This window comes from Macrobrachium nipponense, chromosome 1 (genome assembly GCF_015104395.2).
Source record: "Macrobrachium nipponense isolate FS-2020 chromosome 1, ASM1510439v2, whole genome shotgun sequence".
NCBI lineage: Eukaryota > Metazoa > Arthropoda > Malacostraca > Decapoda > Palaemonidae > Macrobrachium > Macrobrachium nipponense.
Window position 1 is genome coordinate 56,253,668 of NC_087200.1, and position 24,159 is coordinate 56,277,826.

Here is a 24,159-nt window from a genome sequence, read left to right on the forward strand (position 1 = left end):
TAATAGAATGCCTGAAAATATATGGGGCAGAGGAAAACACCATCAGCTTCCTCAAAAATACAATGCGCAACTGGAATGCAATACTTACAAGCTCTGGAATAAGACTAGCAGAGGTTAATATCAGGAGAGGGATCTTCCAGGGCGACTCACTGTCCCCACTACTCTTCGTAGTAGCCATGATTCCCATGACAAAAGTACTACAGAAGATGGATGCCGGGTACCAACTCAAGAAAAGAGGCAACAGAATCAACCATCTGATGTTCATGGACGACATCAAGCTGTATGGTAAGAGCATCAAGGAAATAGATACCCTAATCCAGACTGTAAGGATTGTATCTGGGGACATCAGGATGGAGTTTTGGAATAGAAAAATGCGCCTTAGTCAACATACAAAAAGGCAAAGTAACGAGAACTGAAGGGATAAAGCTACCAGATGGGAGCAACATCAAACACATAGATGAGACAGGATACAAATACCTGGGAATAATGGAAGGAGGGGATATCAAACACCAAGAGATGAAGGACACGATCAGGAAAGAATATATGCAGAGACTCAGGGCGATACTCAAGTCAAAACTCAACGCCGGAAATATGATAAAAAAGCCATATACACATGGGCAGTGCCAGTAATCAATACGCGCAGAATAGTGGAATGGACGAAGGCAGAACTCCGCACCATAGATCAGAAAAACCAGGAAACATATGACAATACACAAAGCACTACACCCAAGAGCAAAAACGGACAGACTATACATAACACGAAAGGAAGGAGGGAGAGGACTACTAAGTATAGAGGACTGCGTCACATCGAAAACAGAGCACTGGGGCAATATTCTGAAAACCAGTGAAGACAAGTGGCTAAAGAGTTGCATGGGAAGAAGGACTAATAAAAGTAGACGAAGACCCAGAAATATACAGAGACAGGAGAAAGACAGACAGAACAGAGGACTGGCACAACAAACCAATGCACGGACAATACATGAGACAGACTAAAGAACAGGGCACTGCCAATCGATGACAATTGGCAATGGCTTACAGAGGGGAGAGCTCAAGAAGGAAACTGAAGGAATGATAAACAGCGGCACAAGATCAAGCCCTAAGAACCAGATATGTTCAAAGAACGATAGACGGAAATAACATCTCTCCCATATGTAGGAAGTGCAATACGAAAAATGAAACCATAAACCACATAGCAAGTGAATGCCCGGCACTTGCACAGAACCAGTACAAAAAGAGGCATGATTCTGTGGCAAAAGCCCTCCACTGGAGCCTGTGCAAGAAACATCAGCTACCGTTGCAGTAATAAGTGGTACGAGCACCAACCTGAAGGAGTGATAGAAAACGATCAGGCAAAGATCCTCTGGGACTATGGTATCAGAACGGATAGGGTGATACGTGCAAACAGAACCAGACGTGACGTTGATTGACAAAGTCAAGAAGAAAGTATCACTCATTGATGTCGCAATACCATGGGACACCAGAGTTGAAGAGAAAGAGAGGGAAAAAAAATGGATAAGTATCAAGATCTGAAAATAGAAATAAGAAGGATATGGGATATGCCAGTGGAAATCGTACCCATAATCATAGGAGCACTAGGCACGATCCCAAGATCCCTGAAAAGGAATCTAGAAATACTAGAAGGCTGAAGTAGCTCCAGGACTCATGCAGAAGAGTGTGATCCTAGAGTCGGCACACATAGTAAGAAAAGTGATGGACTCCTAAGGATGGCAGGATTGCAACCCGGAACCCCACACTATAAATACCACCCAGTCGAATTGGAGGACTGTGATAGAGCAAAAAAAAAAAAAATAATAATAATAATAATAATAATAACTAATAATAATAATAATAAGAATAATAATAAATAATTAATAATTAATAAATTAATTAATAAAATTAATAATAATAATAATAATAATAATAATCTAATAATAATAATTAATAATAATAATAATAATAATAATAATAATAATAATATCCTTAATCCAGACTGTAAGGATTGTATCTGGGGACATCAGGATGGAGTTTGGAATAGAAAAAATGTGCCTTAGTCAACATACAAAAGGGCAAAGTAACAGAACTGAAGGGATAAAAAGCTACCAGATTGGGAGGCAACCCATCAAATACATAGATGAGACGGGATACAAATACCTGGGAATAATGGAAGGAGGGGATATAAAACACCAAGAGATGAAGGACATGATCAGGAAAGAATATAAGCAGAGACTCAAGGCGATACACAAGTCAAAACTCAACACCGGAAATATGATAAAAGCCATAAACACATGGGCAATGCCAGTAATCAGATAAAGCGCGGGAATAGTCAAATGGACAAAGGCAGAACTCTGCAGCATAGACCAGAAAACTAAGAAACATATGGCAATACACAAAGCACTACACCCAAGAGCAAATACAGACAGACTATACATAACATGAAAGGAAGGAGGGAGAGGACTACTAAGTATTGAGGACTGTGTCAACATCGAGAATAGAGCACTGGGGCAATATCTGAAAACCAGTGAAGACGAGTAGCTCAAGAGTGCATGGGAAGAAGGACTGATAAAAGAGTCGGACAAATACCCAGAAATATACAGAGACAGGAGAATGACAAACAGAACAGAGGACTGGCACAACAAACCAATGCACAGACAATACATGAGACAGACTAAAGAACTAGCCAGCGATGACATGTGACAATGTCTACTGAGGGGAGAGCTCAAGAAGGAAACTGAAGGAATGATAACAGCGGCACAAGATCAGCCCTAAGAACCAGATATGTTCAAAGAACGATAGACGGAAATAACATCTCTCCAATATGTAGGAAGTGCAATACGAAAAATTAAACCATAAACCACATAGCAAGCGAATGTCCAGCACTTGCACAGAACCAGCACAAAAAGAGGCATGATTCAGTGGCAAAACCCTCCACTGGACCCTGTGCAAGATACATCAGCTACCTTGCAGTAATAAGTGGTACGAGCATCAACCTGAGAGAGTGATAGAAAACAATCAGGCAAAGATCTTCTGGTACTATGGTATCAGAACAGATAGGGTGATACATGCAAATAGACCAGACGTGACACTGATTGACAAAATCAAGAAGAAAGTATCACTCATTGATGTCGCAATACCATGGAACACCGGAGTTGAACAGAAAGGGAAAAAATGGATAAGTATCAAGACCTGAAAATAGAAATAAAAAGGATATGGCATATGCCAGTGGAAATTGTACCCATAATCATAGGAACACTGTGCACGATCCCAAGATCCCTGAAAAGGAATCTACAAAAAATAGAGGCTGAAGTAGCTCCAGGACTCATGCAGAAGAGTGTGATCCTAGAAACGGCGCACATAGTAAGAAAAGTGATGGACTCCTCAGGAGGCAGGATGCAACCCGGAACCCTACACTATAAATACCACCCAGTCAAATTGGAGGACTGTGATAGAAAAAAAAATAAAAAAATAAATAAATAATAATAATAATAACAACTTCAAGGCTCTACACCCAAGAATAGCAGAACAACTCCAGCATTGTATCACAAATCACCATGCACCCAAATGGATGACCACAGGTAGTACAGAAAGACAAAGAGTAAGGGAAATATAGCCATTAACTACAGGCCTATCACCTGCCTACCAATAATGTGGAAGTTACTAACAGGTATCATCAGTGAAAGGCTATACAACTACCTAGAGGATACAAACACTATCCCCCACCAACAGAAAGGCTGCAGAAGGAAGTGTAGGGGCACAAAAGACCAGCTCCTGATAGACAAAATGGTAATGAAAAACAGTAGGAGAAAGCCTTCGACATGATACCACACACATGGCTAATAGAATGCCTGAAAATATATGGGACAGCGGAAAACACCATCAGCTTCCTCAAAAATACAATGCGCAACTGGGATACAATACTTACAAGCTCTGGAATAAGATTAGCAGAGGTTAATATCAGGAGAGGGATCTTCCAGGGTGACTCACTGTCCCCACTACTCTTTGTAGTAGCCATGATTCCCATGACAAAAGTACAGCAAAAGATTGATGCTGGGTACCAACTCAAGAAAAGAGGCAACAGAATTAATCATCTTATGTGCATGGACAACATCAAGCTGTATGGTAAGAGCATCAAGGAAATAGACACTCTAATCCTGACTGTAAGGATTATATCTGGGGACATCAGGATGGAGTTTGGAATAAAAAAATGTGCCTTAGTCAACATACAAAAGGGCAAAGTAACAAGGACTGAAGGGATAAAGCTACCAGATGGGAACAACATCAAACACATAAATGAGATGGGATACAAACATCTGGGAATAATGGAAGGAGGGGTTATAAAACACCAAGAGATGAAGGACATGATCAGCAAAGAATATATGCAGACTCAAGGCGATACTCAAGTCAAAACTCAACGCCGGAAATATGATAAAAGCCATAAACGCATAGGCAGTGCAAGTAATCAGATAAAGCGCAGGAATAGTCGAATGGACGAAGGCAGAACTTCGCAGCATAGACCAGAAAACGAGGAAACATATAACAATACACAAAGCACTAAACCCAAGAGCAAATACGGACAGACTATACATAACAAAAAAGGAAGGAGGTAGGGGACTACTAAGCACAGAGGATTGCATCAACATCAAGAACAGAGCACTGAGGGAATATCTGAAAACCAGTGAAGACGAGTAGCTCAAGAGTGCATGGGAAGAAGGACTGATAAATGTAGATGAAGACCCAAAAATATACAGAGACAGGAGAATGACAAACAGAACAGAGGACTTGCACAACAAACCAACGCACGGACAATACATGAAACTGACTAAAGAACTAGCCAGCGATGACACATGGCAATGGTTACAGAGGGAAGAGCTCAAGAGGAAACTGAAGGAATGATAACCATGGCACAAGATCAGTCCCTAGAACCAGATATGTTCAAAGAATGATAGATGGAAATAACATCTCTCCAATATGTAGGAAGTGCAATATGAAAAATGAAACCATAAACCACATAGCAAGCGAATGTCCGGCACTTACACAGAACCAGTACAAAAAGAGGCATGACTCAGTGGCCGAAGCCCTCCACTGGAGCCTGTGCAAGAAACATCAGCTACCTTGCAGTAATAAGTGGTGTGAGCACCAACTTGAAGGAGTGATAGAAAACGATCAGGCAAAGATCCTCTGGGACTATGGTATCAGAACAGATAGGATGATACGAGCAAATAGATCAGACGTGACATTGATTGACAAAATCAAGAAGAAAGTATCACTCATTGATGTCGCAATACCATGGGACACCGGAGTTGAAGAGAAAGAAAGGGAAAAAATGGATAGGTATCAAGACCTGAAAATAGAAATAAGAATGTTATGGCATATGCCAGTGGAAATTGTACCCATAATCATAGGAACACTGTGCACGATCCCAGGATCCCTGAAAAGGATCTGGAAAAACTAGAGGCTGAAGTAGCTCCAGGACTCATGCAGAAGAGTGGGATTCTAGAAACGGTGCACATAGTAAGAAAAGTGATGGACTCCTAAGGAGGCAGGATGCAACCCGGAACCCCATACTATAAGTGCCACCCAGTCGAATTGGAGGACTATGATAGACCAATAATGAATAAATAAATAATAATAATAATAATAATAATAATAATAATAATAATAATAATAATAAACTAAAGAACTGGCCAGCAATGAAACGTGGCAATGACTACCGAGGAGAGAACTCAAGAAGAAAACAAAAGGAATGCTAATTGCAGCACAAGACCAGGCCCTAAGAACCAGATATGTCCAAAGAACAATAGATGGGAATAAAATCTTATCCCTATGCAGGAAGTGTAATATAAAAATCAAGACCATAAACCACATAGAAAGCGAATGTCCAGTACAAAAAGAGCCCTGATTCAGTGGCAAAAGCCCTCCACTGGAGCCTGTGCAAGAAACAACAGCTACCTTGCAGTTATAAGTGGTAGGAACATCAACCTGAAGGAGTAATAGAAAACAATCAATGATGACTGACAAAATAAAGATGAAAGTATTACTCACTGATGTCGCAGTACCATCGGACACCAGAGTAAAAGAGAAAGAAAGAAAAAAGATTGTTAAGTATCAAGACCTGAAAATTGAAATATGAAGGATATGGGATATGCCAGTGGAAATTGTACCCATAATCATAAGAACAATAGGCACGATCTCAAGATCTCTGAAAAGGAACCTAGAAAAACTAGATGACGAAGTAGCTCCAGGACTTATGCAGAAGTGTGCTCATAGAAACAGCGCACATAGCAAGAAAAGTGATGGACTCCTATGGAGGCAGGATGCAACCTGGAACCCCACACTATAAATACCACCCAGTCGAATAGAATGACTCTGATAGAAAAAATAAATAAATAATATTAATTGGGAAAAACTCTCTATCGCAAGAGTATATAGTATAATATTCTAAGGGGTCCACAATAATAAAATATGTTGCGAGTCTGTGTATAATTTTTAAAACTTTACAAAAAGCTTTTGAACCCTTCCCTGGGTTCATCTTCAGTCCAAATGAATAATTAGGTACCCCAGGTACTGAGATGAATTTAAAAAACAAACAAGAGTCATTGAAGATTGTTGACACCAGTCGTTAGCTTGTTTATGGACCAGGTGATGAAGAAAGAGGGCAGTTAACTACAACTAGGTGATTTCCTGTAGTCCCCGCCCACTGCCACCAAAATGCAACAAGAATTTAATAGAAAACTTAGAAAAATAGCCAATACCCTTTCTAATCCTCTGCACAAAGAATTAGTCTTATCAAAAATCTCTTCAAGATCCCCAAGTGAACCTTACTTTTATGGTGTACCTAAGGTTCACAAACCTGGGTGCCTCCTCAGGTCTATCATCGCTGCTTGTGGTTCACCACAAAACACATTAGCAGAGTGGTTGGCTCAGGTTCTACCACAAAACACATTAGCAGAGTGGTTGCCTCAGGTTCTATGTCAGTATATCTTGGCACGTTCTCAAGTGCTCATTTACAGCAATCATTCCAGTTTATACAGTGGGTCAAAGATAGTAGTTGGGTAGATGGGAGGATGGTGAGTTTAGATGTTACGGTATTATTTACCAACATTCCATTTGATTATGTGATCGCAAAGTTACAGGAAGAACATGATCAAGATAATGTGACTTTCCCCATTCCTGCGGAGTAGTTTTTCTCCCTAATCAGATTAGTGTCTCGTCCACTGTACTTCAGTTCAATAATCAAAGATTTGCTCAAAAAGAAGGTGTTTCCATGGGTTCTCCTCTGTCCCCTGTCCTTGCTAACATTTGCATGGAGTTTGTGGAAAAAGAAATTTTAAACAGGTGTAATGAAGAAACAAAATAATAATAATGTAGATGACATTAATAATAATAATGTAGATGACATTATTATTATTTTTAAAGATACCGATGACAAGCTAAAGAAACTAATAGATACAGCGAATAGCATTTTACCCTCAATTAAGTTCACAACAGAAGTAGAAGTTGATTTTAAATTACTTTTTTAGATGTTCTAGTGTTCAAGGACTGTAATAGCCAGAGCTTCAAATTTTCAGTTTACTGGAAATCTACCAATTCTGAGAGTTATGTCCATTTTCATCCTTTTCACTCAAAAGAAATAAAAAATGACAAATTTTCTAGGACAATTTGTATTTTTCATAACTACAAACTTTCGGTCATTACAATAGGATAATTTCTAGAGCCTAGCTGGATCCAGTTAAAAAGCAGATGAAAGCAAAGAATCTTGTGATATCTAGCAACGCATACGAGAGTCATGTTAACCTCTCTTGGCCTTTTCCCGGTTCATTGCCTGTTTCGCTTGTGTTTAGTGTGCGTGTGTATTTGGCTGATATTATGGCTTCTTCTGTTCCTTCTTGGCATCAGCGTATGTGCCCCGGAGTTCCAGGTTTTCCGTGTTCTCATTTTCTGGCTTCGGCAGCAACTGACCCTCACATAACGTGCAGTAGGTGTCGTTCTAATTTTTGTACTATCAAGAATCCTTACATGGAATGCCGGGCATGGCCTAAGGAGCAGTGGAGGTCATTCTATGGCAAGAGAGAACATCGGAGGGTTAAGACTCTTCCTACTTGGGAAGGTTTTTCGCCTCTTCCCAATGTTTCGCCTCCTGCAGTAGTCAACCCCCATAGTAGCGTTGTTCCTGTGTATCCTTCCTTTTCTTCCATTGATTTGTCGCTGGAAGTATCGGGAGGCCACCAGGTTAATGTTTGTAATGTAGCCCCTTCTTCCTCAGGAGTTTATTTGATTCCCGAGAAGGGTGAGGCTTTTTCATCGATCTCTTCTCTTCCAGAGTCGGAGGTGTCCAAAATGGCGGCGATTGGGAAGACGCTCGGGCTAGGAGGTCCCCCATCCTTGGAGGAGTTGCTAGCACATTTTGTGGAGGCTTGCACCCCCCCTCCACGGTCTGACCAGGCCATCCCCCCTCCTCCCAGCCCTGTCTTCGTGGGTAGCAGAAGTCAGCCATCTTGTATTGCTCCGCCAGTGTCTGCTGCCGCTTCTTCGAGTCGGAGTGACGCTGTGGCGTCAGCCCCGTTGATGACGTCACGGGATCCACCTTTGTGTATTCCTCCTCCAGTGGCGTCTGATTCCCCCTCGCACCAAGGGGAAGCTGTAACGTCACCACCACTTGTGACGTCACTCACATCAATGACGTCTCCCCCAGTCGTCTCCTCTGATCCGCCTTTCTCAGCTGCGACGTCATCCCTGCCGCCCAGTTCGCTATACAGGCAGTCCCCGGGTTACGACGGGTTCGGCTTACGACGTTCCGAGGTTAAGGCACTTTTCAATTATATTCATCAGAAATTATTTCCAGGGTTACGACGCATGTTCCAGGGTTACGACGCCTACAACGCTCATCTGGCAGAAGAAATATGACACCAAAAATGGAAAATAATAAATATTTGAAGGTTTTTTTGATGCAAAATGCAATAAGAATGCAGATTACATAGTTTTTAATGCATCCAAAGCATTAAAAGTAAGGTTTTCTTAGGATTTTTGGTGATGTTCCGGCTTACGACGATTTTCGGGTTACAACGCGTCTCAAGAACGGAACCCCCGTCGTAACCCAAGGACTGCCTGTATCTCCCTTCCTTGTCATCGGAGCCTTCTCTGGCACATCAGTCTGAGGTCATATGCCAGGCAGTGCTTCAGAGGTTGGACTCTGTCTTGGATGTGAAGTTGGCTGCCTTATATGTTGGGAGGACTGGTAGGAAACGTGTTGCTTCGTCCCCGCCTCCTGAGAGGAGTGCGCATAAGAACCAGTGCTGTCTTCCTCTTCCTCTTCCCCCTCTACACCCTGTCGGCGTAGCAAGCATTGGAAGGCTAAAGACTTTGCCCTTCCTTTGCCTACGAGGGAGGAACAACGCGGACGTGTTCCCGAGAGTGCTGTTGTTTTGGGCAGTGTTAGTGCTCCTTCCTGTGTGCGATCTGCAGGGGATGCTTCATCCTCTGCCTCAATTCATGGGCATGTTACCCCCGCCGTCCATGCGCATCGCCAGCATGTTGCAACCTTCCCTGTCCATGCACATGATGTAAGTGCTCCTTCTTCTCCAAGGCCTATTCATCGCCGTAAGGATCTCAAGGCGCCTGTCAAGAGGTCGAAGGCAGTGAGTGCGGAGTTGGTGCAGCAGGAGTGTATGCCTGCCTCTCTAACTGGTGCTTCCAAGAGTTTGACTCTAGGGGATTCTCCTTCAATTTCGAGTGTTCGGGTTTCCCCCCCATCTCACATACGAACGACTGCCACGCCCGTGACCATTCATGGACATGTTGAGTCATCTGTTGAGGTAAGTGATGTTCCTAATGTTATAGAGGGTTCGTCTCGGAAACCGACGCATGGACCCAGCGCAGACAGGTTAGTTTGGGTTTCGGGCTGTTTGGCTGCTAATCCTTCCATTAATTTTGGTGGGGAAGGTGCCTTAGAGGATCCTACACATCCTTCTCGTTGTCGGTCTCCATTGCCATAACAGGAGGAGGGAGACATGCAAGAGTTTTTGTCTTCCTTTTCGGAAGTTGTTGATCTCATTCGTGGGTTTAACAATTTGGAAAGTAGGACTCAGGCTCGGTCGTCTTACACTCCTTCTTGCTTGGAAGCCTTGGTGGGAGCTACTCAGGACCCCAAATCATCTCTTCAGCTTCCTTTGTCGGGGCACGTTCAGTAGGTCTGGCAGAATTAACACCTCTGTTTCGGACCAGGACGGTTCGCTTTGCTCTAGGGGCTCTACCAAATTACTACCACTGCCTCTAATGAGACATAGGAAGTACTATGCTATGAGGTCTGCTTTATTGTTGTCAAGCCATCTTAACCCAGACGTCATTTACCTGAAGCCAGGATTGACTTTGGAACAGGTGAGGTCGGTGGCTCCGTACTTGTCTCCGCAAGATACCTCATTGGAATCTACGGAGGCCTCCATGTTGCAGACGGTTTCTTGGTTGGACTTCTGGTCTGTGGGTATTGCCAAGATAGCTTCCGACAGGTCCCCGGAAGGGTTGGCGAGTGCATCCTCGCTTGCCAGTCTGTTGCAGTCCGGGGGCAAGGCGTTTTCATATATGGCTCACCTCAGTGCTAATTTATCGGCTAACCTTCTGATTAGAAGGGACGCAGCTTTGTCTAGGATGGAGATATCGCTTGACACAGGGTCCTTGCTGGCATTGAGGAACGGAGATCTGTTGGAGTCCCAATTTTTGTTTCCTCGGACAAAGCTCGAGAATGCGATAGACCGGCGCCAGGGTGGCACCAAAGACAGATTGGTGCACCAGGCCATGTCTAAGTCGGAGTCTCGAGAAACGTTAGTCCGTTTCTGCCATTAGAGGCTACAGGGTGGCCCCGAGTTTGGTGTTACGCCTTAAGAGTATCGGCATTTCCTCTTCCTGGGAACTTTCCCTGCTAGTTAAGGGGTTTGAGCAGTAGAGTTCTCCTAGAGAGCTCAAGCCTCTGACATGGGATGTTTCCTTGGTTCTCAAGAGCTTCACTAAGAGTCCATATAAGCCCTTGTGTCGCTCATCTGACAGGAACCTGATGCTCAAGACAGTTTTCCTTCTGGCTTTGGCATCTTCCAAGAGGGTAGGAGAGCTCCACGGTCTGAGCTATGAGGTGAAGCACACCAGGGGTTGGGGGTCGATGTCCTTCGAATTTGTCCCGGAATTCATGGCCAAGACCCAAAATCCCTCTGTGCATGATGACAGGTTCACTTAGTTTTCCATTCCATCACTGACTGACTTTGTGGGTGGCGATGCTCAAGAGCTTTTGTTGTGTCCTGTCCGGGCCCTGCGTTGCTATCCTAAAAGGAATCAGCACCTTAGACCAGGCTGCCAAAGACTTTTTGTTAGCACAGGCCGTACAAAAAAAGAGTTGTCTAAGAATACTATCTCTTTTTGGATTTGGGAAGCCATCAGACAGGCATACTTGACACTTGATGATTCCACCACCACGTCTGTGCAGGCTAGAGCGCATGACGTAGGAGGTATTGGTTCCTCTCTGGCTTGCAAAAAGAGCGCTGGTACTTGGTTACGCCAGTCCACGTTCACCTCCTTCTATCTTAAGGATGTTGCCCACAGATCTGTGGACGCATTTTCCCTGGGTCCTGTGGAGGCTGCCCAACAGGTTGTGTAACTCGTGGTTGCCCTTAAAAGGGCACTTTTGTATCTTTCCTAAGATGACTGTGTGGATGAGAGAATGAGTGAGTTGGTTGGTCTCCTTCTTTCTCTTGTACCTTTCCTTCTTCCTTCGGGCGGTTTAAGGAATAGACACGTCATTCGCTGGACTGGTCTGATACAGGTGAGTAAGGTAGTCATACTGATAGTGTGGTCGTGCAATATACAAATATCTTACCCGCTATTTGGTAGCACATGCTCCACTCCTTGGCAAGGAGGGGTTGGGAGTAATACAAACTCTGGTGTCTTGGTTTGTTATTGGACAGTCAAAGTTTCTCTTTGGTTCCCTATACAATGCTTATCCCATATATCATTGTATGTCACTCAGGTTCTGAGTGGTTAGATATCAATTTATCTACCTTTTCAATGGGATTCAGTCCCTCTCCAAAAACCATTCCTTTTGAGAGCTGGACTGGTGGGTAGGCCCCCAGCCGGTCTAGGATGTCTTATACCGTCGAGGACTTAGAGTTCAGCAGGGCCGTCCTGTTCGACACAGCCTAAGTCAGAAGATCAACGACCCTTTCGCTCTCATTCCTTTAAGGCGAGAAGGGGCCCAAGGGGCAGAGGTAAAGGGGGCCGTCGGTAGGTTAGGCGCCTCTAACTCTCCTGTGCCAAGGGTGGGGGGTGCCTGGCAGGCCATTAGGCCAAGTGGCAGAGTTATGGGGCAGACAAGTGGGTGGTAGATGATCTTCGGGTGGGATACCTACTGCCATTCGACTTCTCTCCTCTGTCGGATGCTGCAGCTCAGGAAGGCATATTCTCCAGATTCTCTGAAGTTCTTGGCTCTTCGGGAGGAAGTGCAGAAAATGCTGGACAAGGATGCGATAGAGGAAGTGGTAAGTCCATCCCCGGGGTTTTACAGTAACATCTTGGTGCCCAAGTCGTCAGGAGGATGGAGGCCTGTGATCGACTTATCCACCTTGAATCACTCATCAGGAAGACACGGTTCAAGATGGAGACCCCGCGCTCGGTGTTGGCAGCCGTGAGGGATGGCAACTTCATGCTGTCGATAGACTGAAGGGATGCATACTTCCAAATCCCTGTTCATCCCACGTCCAAGAAGTTCCTTCGCTTCTCTCCTGGGGACAAAGTCTTAGAGTTCAAAGTCTTGTGCTTCGGGCTGACGACAGCCCCTCAATTGTTCACAAGGGTCTTCTCTCTCGTGTCAAGTTGGGCCCATGCTCAGGGGATCCGTTTGCTTAGGTACCTTGACGATTGGTTAGTCTTGGCAGTTTCCAGGGAAAAGTGCTGCAGGACAGGGATCATCTACTTCAGTTCTGTCTGGAACTGGGCATATTAGTCAACCAGGAAAAGTCAAACCTCATACCCAGTCAAAGGATTCTCTACCTGGGAACGGTCATCGATACGACAGTGGCAAAAGTTTTCCCGTCAGATCACAGATTGGAGAAGTTGCAGGCAGTGAACCTCGACAGTCAAGGCGTGAAGTTGACGAAAAACCAGGCCTCCCTGTTTGTTCAGATAGACTACCACCGTGGTGTCGTCTAACATGAGAACGACAGAATGACCTACCTTCTCCCGAAAGTCCTTCAGACCCAGGAAGGCTGCCTTGAACTACAAGACATTGATATGTTGCTGCTTGTCCTCCAAACTCCAAACGCCTGAAGCAATGAGGCCCCCAACCTGCAAGGGAGGCGTACAAGAATCGAAGGAAGTCCAGTGGAAGAGAATGCAGAGGGACACCCTTCAACAGATTCTGGTCATCCAACCAGCAACGAAGGTCTTCTCTCACTTCCAGAGACAGAGGAACCATTAACAGAGGCTAGCAACCCCTCCAAGGAAGGGGGGCCCCCTAGCCCGAGCATCTTCCAAATCGCTGCCATTTTGGACGCCTCCAACTCTGGAAGAAAAGAGAATAATGAAAAAGCTTCCCCCTTCCCAGGAATCAAAATAACTCCCAAAGAAGGGGCGACATTACAAACATCAGCCTGGTGGCCTCCCGATACTTCCAGCGACGAATCAATGGAAGAAAAGGAAGGAGACACAGGACCAATGCTACTATGGGGGTTGAATGCTGCAGGAGACGAAGCATTGGGAAGAGGCAAAAAACTCTCCCATGTAGGAAGAGTTGAAACCCTCCGATGTTCTCTATTGCTATAAAATGACTTCCACTGCTCTTTATGCCATGCCTGGCATTCCGTGCAAGGATTCGTTATGGTACAAAAATTAGAACGACACCTACTGCACGTGATGTGGGGGTCAGTCACTGCCAAAGCCAAAAAACGAGAACACGGAAAGCCTGGAATTCCGGGGCACACACGTTGACGAGGCCGAGAAGGAGCAGAAGCAGCCATAATATCAGCCAAACACACACACACACACACACACACACACACACTAAACACAAGCAAAACAGGCAATGAACCAGGAAAAGGCCAAGAGAGGTTAACACAACTCTCGCCCAGGTGGTCAAAGAAAAGAATGACGTACTGGTGTAAGTTGCATGGTCTTTGACCACTCTTCACTCGAGCTATGCATGTATTGCCAGATATCACAAGATTCCTTGCTTTCCTCTGCTTTTTAACAGGAACCAGCCGGGCGCTAGAAATTAACCTATTGTTAAGACTAAAGGTTTGTTCGCGTAAGAACAATAATGGTTACTACAAAATGATTACAAAAAATGTGCAATTTTCTTGACTGTTACAAACTTTTCAGTTCAGATTTATAACCCATAAGACAAATATAAAGCACTAATAAATCAGACGACCAAAAGCTTTGTCTTCCTGTCTTGTACAATTCTAAGGATTTATGCCTCCAATTTGCAAGATATCTCAAATTCAAACGATACACAATGTCTTTTACTTGAAAACCACAACGTATTTTATGCCAAATACATAAGATAAGTGATCCCAGGTGCCTAGCAATAGGGTGCAAATCTTGTACTACTACAAGCAACCAGAACTTACATGCTGTTGGCCTGACGAGCTGGATTTGATGGTCTCCCTGCTGAATGTGAGTAACCAGAAGAAGAAGAACGACGTGAGGCAGTAGGAGATTGATTCCTTTCTGGAGACACAGTTCGGGGACTTCGGTTTACAAAGGTCATTGCTGCCTCATCAGGTGCAACTACAAAATAAATTTATACCAAATTTTTAAAAATTACAAATTTGCTACAACACCAAAATTTTAACAATCTATTGTTCCATCAATACAATTCTCTCATGATTACTTGTACCTAACTGACAGCTAAGGAAAAACCCACAAATTGTAGAATAGTCACTGAAATATATACTAAGTGAAGGATGACACCAGGTGAGGCTTTCACCACAAAGGGTAAGTTGTTTGGTGAAATTACTACAGAATTATAATACTGAAACAACAGGTATCACATAATATTTCCTATGTCTCAGTTATGGGGGGGAATGAACTTGAATGATCTATTTGATCTTGAAGAATTATCCCTTCCAGAAATCCGCGCATTAACATGTTGTAACACAGACTGCATGACTTGAGCATGGTAATTCATACGACACCTTAGTATCCTTTTTCAGTCCTGGAAGCACATCAATTCCCATAGGAACTATGCTAGCAGGGGTTTCAGACCTCTTTCAGAGGTTATTGAATTGACAAATCAAGTAAATCACCTCTGCATACAAAGCCAGAAACTCCTGATTCTCCCCTTCCTCCAATTCCAAAGCATTCTGTTCAACCGCATGAGAAGTTAGTTCACTCCTATCCTCTGACAAACTTTCATGTGACTCATGACCGTTCGACCCTGCGACCGCAGCACCTTTGATCTCTGACGGCCATTGTTGGCTCAATCTTGAATGGCCACCAGGAGAATGCGACCGATTAAATACTTCCATGCTCGCAGATCTAGAGCAAGAACCCCGTCTATTCCTCCAGGATGACTGCTCTCGTAAAATAGAAAGAACTTCCTCAATGTTTCTATTACTATTCTCAATGGTCACTGGTCTATCAGTCCCCACGGCCGTCAGGGAAGTTGACCTTGATCTTCTGGTATCTTATTTTAAAAGGCATTACAGGAGACACTGGAATATGTTCTCCGTATGGCCATTCACTGTTGATTTCCTCAATGGCAGTGGTGTATCCACTAACGGTTTTCCCCTCACCATTGGCATCGTCGACTCAGCCACCATCCCTGTGGCTGTCAAACCTTTCGTCCGTGCAGACATATGTACCGTATATACTCGCGTATCCTGCGAATTTTTAAGACCTAAATTTTTAAGACCTAAATTTGGAGCTAAGTTTAATGGGGTCACATCATACACGAGATATAAGATTAGAGTATGTAATAATCACATATTAGTATTGTATAATAAAATACAAACATAATATGTATCTTTTCCATGGATCTTTTAAAAAGTTATGCTTTACTTCACTGCATCCAATAAAAAATGTATTTTCCTATTACGTACTATTTGTTTGTATTATAAAAAAAAATACAAACATAGCAATCAATATTTTGGTTTGGAATTCAGCTGAGGGCAATTGCAAGGTAAGTTTGTTTTGCTGTATTGAACTCAAATCAAGAGTGACTTTCTTGTTTCTAGTTAGCGCAAATAAATCTCAAGATAGTACTCTATTTATATGGGACAAGGTGATTTTATGTTATACGAAGTGTTTTCAAGTCGAAATATCACTTAAATACGTATAGTTTGTGAACGAAATTTTATTTTTTTTGTTAGTAGATGGTGCTGAGGGGATGTTTATTGCATAAACAAAAATCAACAGATTCCATTCGATATTTTCACTTGATCTCACCAGAATACTACGAGCTTTACATATTTATCTTTAACTGGAGTGAAAACAGTGAAATGTGTCCTTTCATCCCCTATAGTTTTGATTAAAACATATTTCTTTCTCTCAAATTTTGTTGACATTCAAGTTTGATGGTACTATACCGAAGTTTGCAAGTTTCATCCGCACAGACGATGCTTAATAATAGTCGTTAGCAGATCAACATTCTTTCCTCAACTTTAGCTAAAACTTACAGCTTAAATTTAGTAGTATATACCCTTGCTGATCTTTTCTCCATAGCGAGTAAGGATATAGTAATGTAAAAATATCAGTCCTACTCTCCTTAAGGTCATTTATAACATAACTATGGTAATTTTTTTACTATTGTACGAAGGTTGAAATGCAAGCAAAAACGCTGATTTGCTATGATTCTGGCTGTATGCGTTTACACAACAAATATATCATTACTAACAACACTTTTGGCATTCTCTTTTACTTTTTTAAACTTAACTATAAGATGGGATAGGTAAAGAGATGGAGGAAAAGGGTTAGCCTAACTAAAAAATGGAAAAGATAAAGAGGAGGAAAAGAGGTTAGCCAATTGTTATTTGGCCTCATAAGTTTAACTCCCGTGATACGCAAGGTATGAGATAAAATCATTCTTTAAGGGTGAAAATTTGGGGGTCGCATGATATGTGCGATCACGTGTTACATGAATATATACGGTAAATGATGGTAGTAATTTTTGTTACCTTTGTCAGCCACTGCCTTCTTCACTTTGTTTCTGTCAGGGATATGACAGTCCTGGCTCGAAGATGAACAAGTTTAATCTTCTCCTCTTGGCACAAGGATCAGGTGTGTTTCAAATGTTTTAGCTCTTGTCAGAATTCTCCTTGACAGCCCACTAAGTTGTGGGGAGGCTGGGTGGGTCTACTTTAACAGTAGGTAAGTATCCAAATAATAAATTTTATCATGAAAATTTATATTATTTGAGATGAATTTTACCTACTGGTAAAGTTAGCAGATTCCCACATAAGGAAGAGGGTGGTGGGTAGTGAAGCTAGACAAAAATCCACTCAGCCATTCGAGCTAAAGGTTTCTTGCATGAAACCCAAAACATTCTCATCTGATCTGGAATCCTTGCTGGATTTTACTACCACCAGAAGTTGGATTCCATTCAGGGAGCAAGGCTCTCATACATATGCAACAAAGAGCAGCCCTGCGGAGAAAACCACTTTGATTCAGCCAGAATGAAACACAAGCGGTACGAGGGACCCATGTGCCTGGGCCAAAAGCCCTATAAAACAACAGTCACTTAAAATAAATACCTTTACGATATAAATGTACGCTCCCAAACAAAATTTGTACCTTCACACTCCCCAAAATATTAAACCCTGGGATTTAAACAAAAGAGCCCAAAAAATTGCTCTTTTTATGGTTCAGGAAAAGACTACCCATTACTAGTAGTGGATTAAGGGCTTTACTGTTTTCAAACACAATTCTGTATACTTAAGGTAGTGATCGGGTAAAAACAGAATTGTACTTCTACTGTGCCACATCAATCCCATTCTGGAGCAACAAATTGACTTAAAAGTTACACCTGCTGCTCACATTATGAATGTTTATCTTCAATAGAGGTAGAAGATATGGAGCTAGTTCCATGCACTAGCCTATTCAATACGTCACTGAGGACCTCATGTTCTTTGACAAAGACGTTATAAATTTCTAAAAATCACAACACAAAAGGTTAACTTTACCTCTTCCAGGCTTAACCTTCACAAACACATTCAAGGTTTTCTAAAACCACAAAACAAAAAGTTAACTTTGTCTTCAAGCTTAACCATTGACAAAGGCAGCTAGGTTTTTTAAAACCACAAAACAAAAGGTTGATTTTTGCTTCTTCCAGGCTAAACCTTTGACAACGACATCTATGTTTCCTAAAACAGCAAAACCAAAGGATTAACCTTTGACAAAGATGTTCAAGGTTTCTAAAAGGATGATAAAGACGTTCTAGGTTTAGCATGATTAAATTCTTTACTGCCCCAACAGGACAGAGAAGTTTCCTCTTCTTCCCCACTAAGGGGTTACATTGGAATTCTTATAGGTCACTATAAAACTAGCCTTAACATCACCCTCAGCTCTAAGGCAGGAAGCTACAATAGCATTCCCTTTACATCAGCTTAAAGAAGGGTGGCGGCAATAAATTTACTTATTAACTGCTGCTAGTGCTAAATATGATATTGTAATGATACAATTAAGTTTGTTCATACTTACCTGGCAGATATATATATAGCTGTATTTTTCCGAATCCGACAGAAATTTAAACACTTACGACACACGCAGTGGGAGTCAGGTGGTTAGTACCCATTCCCGCCGCTGGGAGGCGGGTATCAGGAATCATTCCCATTTTCTATTCATAATTTTTATTTCCACTGTCTCCTGAGGTGAGGTGGGTGGGTACTTGATTATATATATCTGCCAGGTAAGTATGAACAAACTTAATTGTATCATTACAATATCATTTTGTTCATGAAACTTACCTGTCAGATATATATATAGCTGAATCCCACCTTTGGTGGTGGGAGTAGACAGAATAGAAGATTTTAGGAAACATATATATGCAGATAATTGATATCTTGATTCCTTACCTGTTAGCATAGCTGACTTCGTGGTTACTGCCGCATAAGTCTGCTTGTGCTACTAGAGTTGCCAGCAAGGTAGAGACCTATAAAGCTGGTGCACTCCAGATGATCTGTCAACAGGGGCGAGACCACGACGTGACTAGACCATTGACCATACAAATGAGGGCAACGAAGTAAACCAAACCACCTGGCGTAGCCTACCAAAAGTATCCCACATAGACTAAGCTAATGGAAGGGAGATCCGCCGCAGGCGGTCAACCCCACAACCATAACACAAGTTAAAAACTCCCCTAAACCATTAAAGGATAGGATGAGCGCTACCTCCTGCCCCCAAAACAGTGTCTGCAGCGACGTATGGTCCGAGCGAGTAACAATTTTCGTATGTTGCTTTCACCTCCCGCAGGTAGTGTGAAGCGAACACCGAATTGCTTCGCCAATAAGTGGCGCCAAAAATATCTTTGATTGCCATATTTTTGTGAAAAGCCACCGAAGTAGCAATAGCCCTCAACTCGTGGGCTTTCACTTTCAGAAGCTCCATGTCACTTTCACTACACTTTTCATGGGCTTCCTTAACCGTACTTCTTAAGAAGAACGCCAGTGCATTCTTCGACATCGGAAGATCTGGTTTTTTCACAGAGCACCACAAGTTCTCCGAAGAACCTCTGCATGCTCTGGTTCTCTGCAAATAAAACTTGAGAGCCCTGACAGGACACAGGACTCTCTCAGCTTCAGGTCCCACTAGCTCCGACAACCCTTTGATCTCGAACGTCCTCGGCCAAGGGTTGGAAGGGTTCTCGTTCTTTGCTAAGAACGTAGGACTTAAGGAACAAACTGCACTATGATCCTTGAACCCAATATGCTTGCTTATGACTTGAATTTCGCTAACCCTCTTCGCCGTCGCCAGAGCGGTTAGGAAAATGGTCTTCTTAGTAAGATTCCTAAGCGAGGCTAAATGGAGCGGTTCAAATTGACTCGACATGAGAAACTTCAGTACCACGTCTAAGTTCCACGATGGTACTTTAGGTTGGAGAACTTTCACAGTCTCAAATGATCTAATGAGATCATGAATGTCTCTATCATTCGCTAAGTCGAGTCCTCTATGTCTGAAGACCACAGAAGCACGCTTCTGTAGCCTTTAATCGTGGGAACGGCTAGTTTCGCTTCTTTCCTAAGGTGAAGAAGGAAATCTGCTATCTGGCTCACAGAGGTTGAGGTGGAGGAAATGCCCTTCCTTCTGCACCAACTTCTAAAGACAGCCCACTTTGATTGGTAAACTGCGATTGAGGAGGGCCTCCTTGCGGTGGCAATCGCCGTTGCCACAGGTCTTGAAAAACCCCTCGCTCTGGCCAACTTCTTGATAGTCTGAACGCAGTCAGACTCAGAGCGGGGAGGTTTTTGTGGTACCTCTCGAAGTGGGGCTGTTTGAGTAGATCTTTCCTTAGGGGCAGAGTCCTTGGAAAGTCTACTAGGAAGGACATCACCTCCGTGAACCAGTCGACCGCTGGCCAGAAGGGGGCGATGAGGGTCATTCTCGCTCCTTCTGATGCAGCGAACTTCCTCATTATTCGTTCCCCGAGGATTTTGAATGGGGGAAAAGCGTAAATGTCTAGTCCCGACCAATTCCACAGTAGGGCGTCTACTGCCACTGCTCCCGGGTCCAGAACTGGGGAGCAATACAGCGGAAGTCTCTTCGTTCGGGAAGTTGCGAAAACGTCCACATGAGGACGTCCCCACAGCTTCCATAGCGCCTGGCATACTTCCTGATGAAGGGTCCATTCCGTCGGCAGAAGCTGTCCTTGCCGACTGAGAAGGTCCGCTCGCACGTTTCCACGCCTGACACAAATCTTGTCAGAATCGTGACGTTTTTGCGACTTCGCCCAAATCAGGATATTCCTCGCGATGGCGAACAGAGAAGGAGAGTGAGTTCCCCCCTGTTTCCTGAGGTATGCCAAGGCTGTGGTGTTGTCCGAGTTTATCTGAACCACTTTGTTGGAGACTTCCTCTTGGAAGAACCTTAGAGCAAGGTAAACCGCTGAAAGTTCTTTTAGATTGATGTGCCAGGACACCTGTTCCCCTCTCCAGGTGCCTGACACTTCTCTCCCTCCCAGTGTTGCTCCCCAACCCGTGGAGGACGCGTCGGAGAACAACACTAGGTCGGGGTTCCGAAGCTTGAGCGAAAGTCCTTCCGCAAGCTTCTTTGGATCCAACCACCATTTGAGGTGCTTTTTCACTTCTTCCGTCAAAAACAAGACCTCTTCTAGATCCTGTTTTGCGTGACCAATTGCTTGAGAGGAAGAACTGAAGTGGTCGGAGGTGCAACCTTCCCAGAGAAACAAACTTCTCCAGTGAGGAAATGGTCCCCAGCAGACTCATCCATTCCCTCACCGAGCATGTTTCCTTCCCTAGAAAGGCCGACACTTTGTCCAGGCATTGAAGTTGTCGCCCCTGGGACGGAAAAGCCCGAAAAGCCACTGAGTCCATCTGAATCCCCAGTAGACTAAGGATTGAGAAGGAGTCAGATGCGACTTTTCGAGATTCACCAGAAGTCCCAGGGACCTCGCTAACGACAGAGTCGTGTGAAGGTCCCTTCAGACACCGTCTTGCGATGAGGCTCGAATAAGCCAGTCGTCTAGGTAGAGAGAGATCCTTATTTCTGCAAGATGGAGCCACCTCGCAACGTTCTTCATAAGAACGGTGAACACCATCGGCGCCGTGCTGAGACCGAAGCAGAGTGCCCTGAATTGGAAAATCTTCCCTTTCAGGACAAACCGCAGTATTTCCTTGATCGGGGATGGATGGGGACGTGAAAGTATGCGTCCTGAAGGTCTAAAGAGACCATCCAATCCCCCGGTCTTAAGGCTGCAAGCACGGATTGAGGTGTCTCCATCTTGAACTTCTGCTTGGTAACGAAGCGATTTAGACTGCTGACATCCAGAAACGGGGCGCCACCCCCCTGACTGCTTCGGCACTAGGAACAGACGGTTGTAAAACCCCGGAGAACTCTGGTCGAAGACCTGTTCCACTGCCTGCTTCTCGATCATTTGATCTAGTAGATCGTGAAGCACTTTCTGCTTTTCTCCCTGATACGAAGGAGACAAATCCTTTTGGTGTCGAAGACAGCGGGTGGTAACATCAGGAAAGGAATTCTGTACCCCTTCTTGACGATGTCCAGAGACCAAGCGTCGGCACCTCTCTCTTCCCAAGCTTTCGCGAAATGTAGAAGCCTGGCTCCTACCGGTGGCTGAAGGACTTCCCTCTCACTTCTTGCTCTTGGAAGGAGCGGGAGTCTTGCCTCTGAAAGAGCCTCTTCCTCGAGGGGCTGGCTTCGAGGAAGAAGCGGATCGAAAGGGCTTCGATTTCTTCAAAGCAGAGGACCCAGAAGACGAAGTAGTAGTAGGCTTCCTAGAAGACTGTGCCAGAAGGTCTTGGGTTGCTTTCTCCTGGAGACTGGCAGCTATGTCCTTTACCATAGACTGGGGATGAGATGTTCTGAGAAAGGAGCGAAAAGAAGATCCGCTTTTTGCGCTGGTGAGACCGACTTTGCAGTAAAATTGCAAAAAAGTGCTCTTTTCTTAAGCAGTCCCGTGCTGAAATGAGCAGCCAATTCCTCAGAACCATCCCTGACGGCCTTGTCCATGCAAGACAATACACTGGACAGCTCCCCCAGACTGATGGAATCAGAACTCCTGGACCTGGCATCCAATACTCCAAGGCACCAGTCAAGAAAATTAAAGACCTCTAGTGTCCTGAAGAGGCCTTTAAGGTGAAGTCTAACTCACTATGCGTCCAAGAGACCTTAGAGGAAGACAGAAAAGATCTTCTGGCGGCATCCACAATACTACCAAAGTCTCCTTGAGCTGAGGCTGGAAGCTTAACTCCGACGTTTTCTCCCGTCTCATACCACATACCAGCTTTGCCACAAAGTCTTGAAGGTGGTAAAGCGAAAGAAGTCTTGCCTGAAGCTTTCCTCTTTTCCATCCAATCATGGACCTTTCGAAAGCTTGCTTCGTAGAAAGCGACTTCTTCATTTTCACAAAGCCCGAGATCTTAGTAGCTTTGGATGACGAAAACTGAGAGGGAGAGTACGTGGAGCTTCAGGTTGGAAAGTGTCTGCAAAGACTGACTGTAGTAAACGAGTCAAAACCTTGTAGTCCGTCGAAACTGGAGCCAACTGCTGTTCTTCGTCCACTTCGACGAAAGCGTCACTAATTTCCTCTTCAGACACTGGAGAAGTCGGAGGAAGTAAAGAAGAGTCACGAGCTTTCTCAAAAGAGAAAGAGCGGCGAACAGGAAGAGTTCCCGCTTCCGCTTGCGCTTGCGGAGGTGGAAAACTGACGTCCGTAGGCGCACGCTTGGCGTCCGAAGCCAATCTACTGGCGCCGACTGAAGCGCGCTCGACCGCAACAGGTGTACACCTGGCGTCACCGGCGCGCGCTGAGCGTCCACTGGTGCGCGCCAAGCGTCCACTAAAACGCGCTGAGCGTCCACTGGCGCTCGCTTACCTTGCACCGAATCACGCTCGGCGTCCACTAAAGCGCGCTTGACTTTCACAGAAGTGCGCTCGGCATCTAAAGAAACGCGCTTCTTATCAACAAGTTTCGTAGCAGCGGAAACAACCGCTTCACGAGAGCGAGAAACGAATTTCTCGCCTCCTCTAGAAAGTTGCTGGGGAGCAGAACGAACTCTAGAGGGAGACTCAAACGGAGAGAGAGACGACGAGGAGAGGGAGAGGGAGAACGCCTCGACCTCTTCACAGGAAGATTGTCATCCTTCTTACGGCGACGTGGAACAGTCTCTCTCGAAGAAAAAACATCTCGAAGTTGCTGCTGAAGAGACTGGAGAATCTTGCTTGTAGGTGAAGCCTCCTTTTCTGGGGAGGGGCTGATCCTGTGAGCAGGCGAGTGGCGAGGGGACGCCTTCTTCCTACTCCCAGGAACCGCCACTTCACGCACCTTAGAGCGACTGCGGCGCTCGAAAGAAACATCTAGGAAAGACTCCGCCTCCGAATAATCCTTACGCTTCTTCTGCGGAGGAAAAGCAGCAAACGCACTATCAGGCGACGAGCAAAGTTCCGGAGAACAACTTGGACGTGAAGCGTCCCGAACGCGAGCCGTCCTTTTCA

At 44.3% G+C, this 24,159-nt stretch overlaps 1 protein-coding gene across 1 annotated transcript in view; it reads right to left on the bottom strand.

The window, feature by feature from the left end:
- Positions 1 to 24,159, bottom strand: part of LOC135218793 (alpha-tubulin N-acetyltransferase-like) — a 157,545-nt gene that overhangs the window by 92,429 nt on the left and 40,957 nt on the right. Inside the window, exon 3 of the mRNA XM_064255243.1 lies at positions 14,601 to 14,760. Coding sequence (XP_064111313.1) covers positions 14,601 to 14,760 — 160 coding nt within the window. The remainder of the gene's footprint in view (positions 1 to 14,600; positions 14,761 to 24,159) is intronic.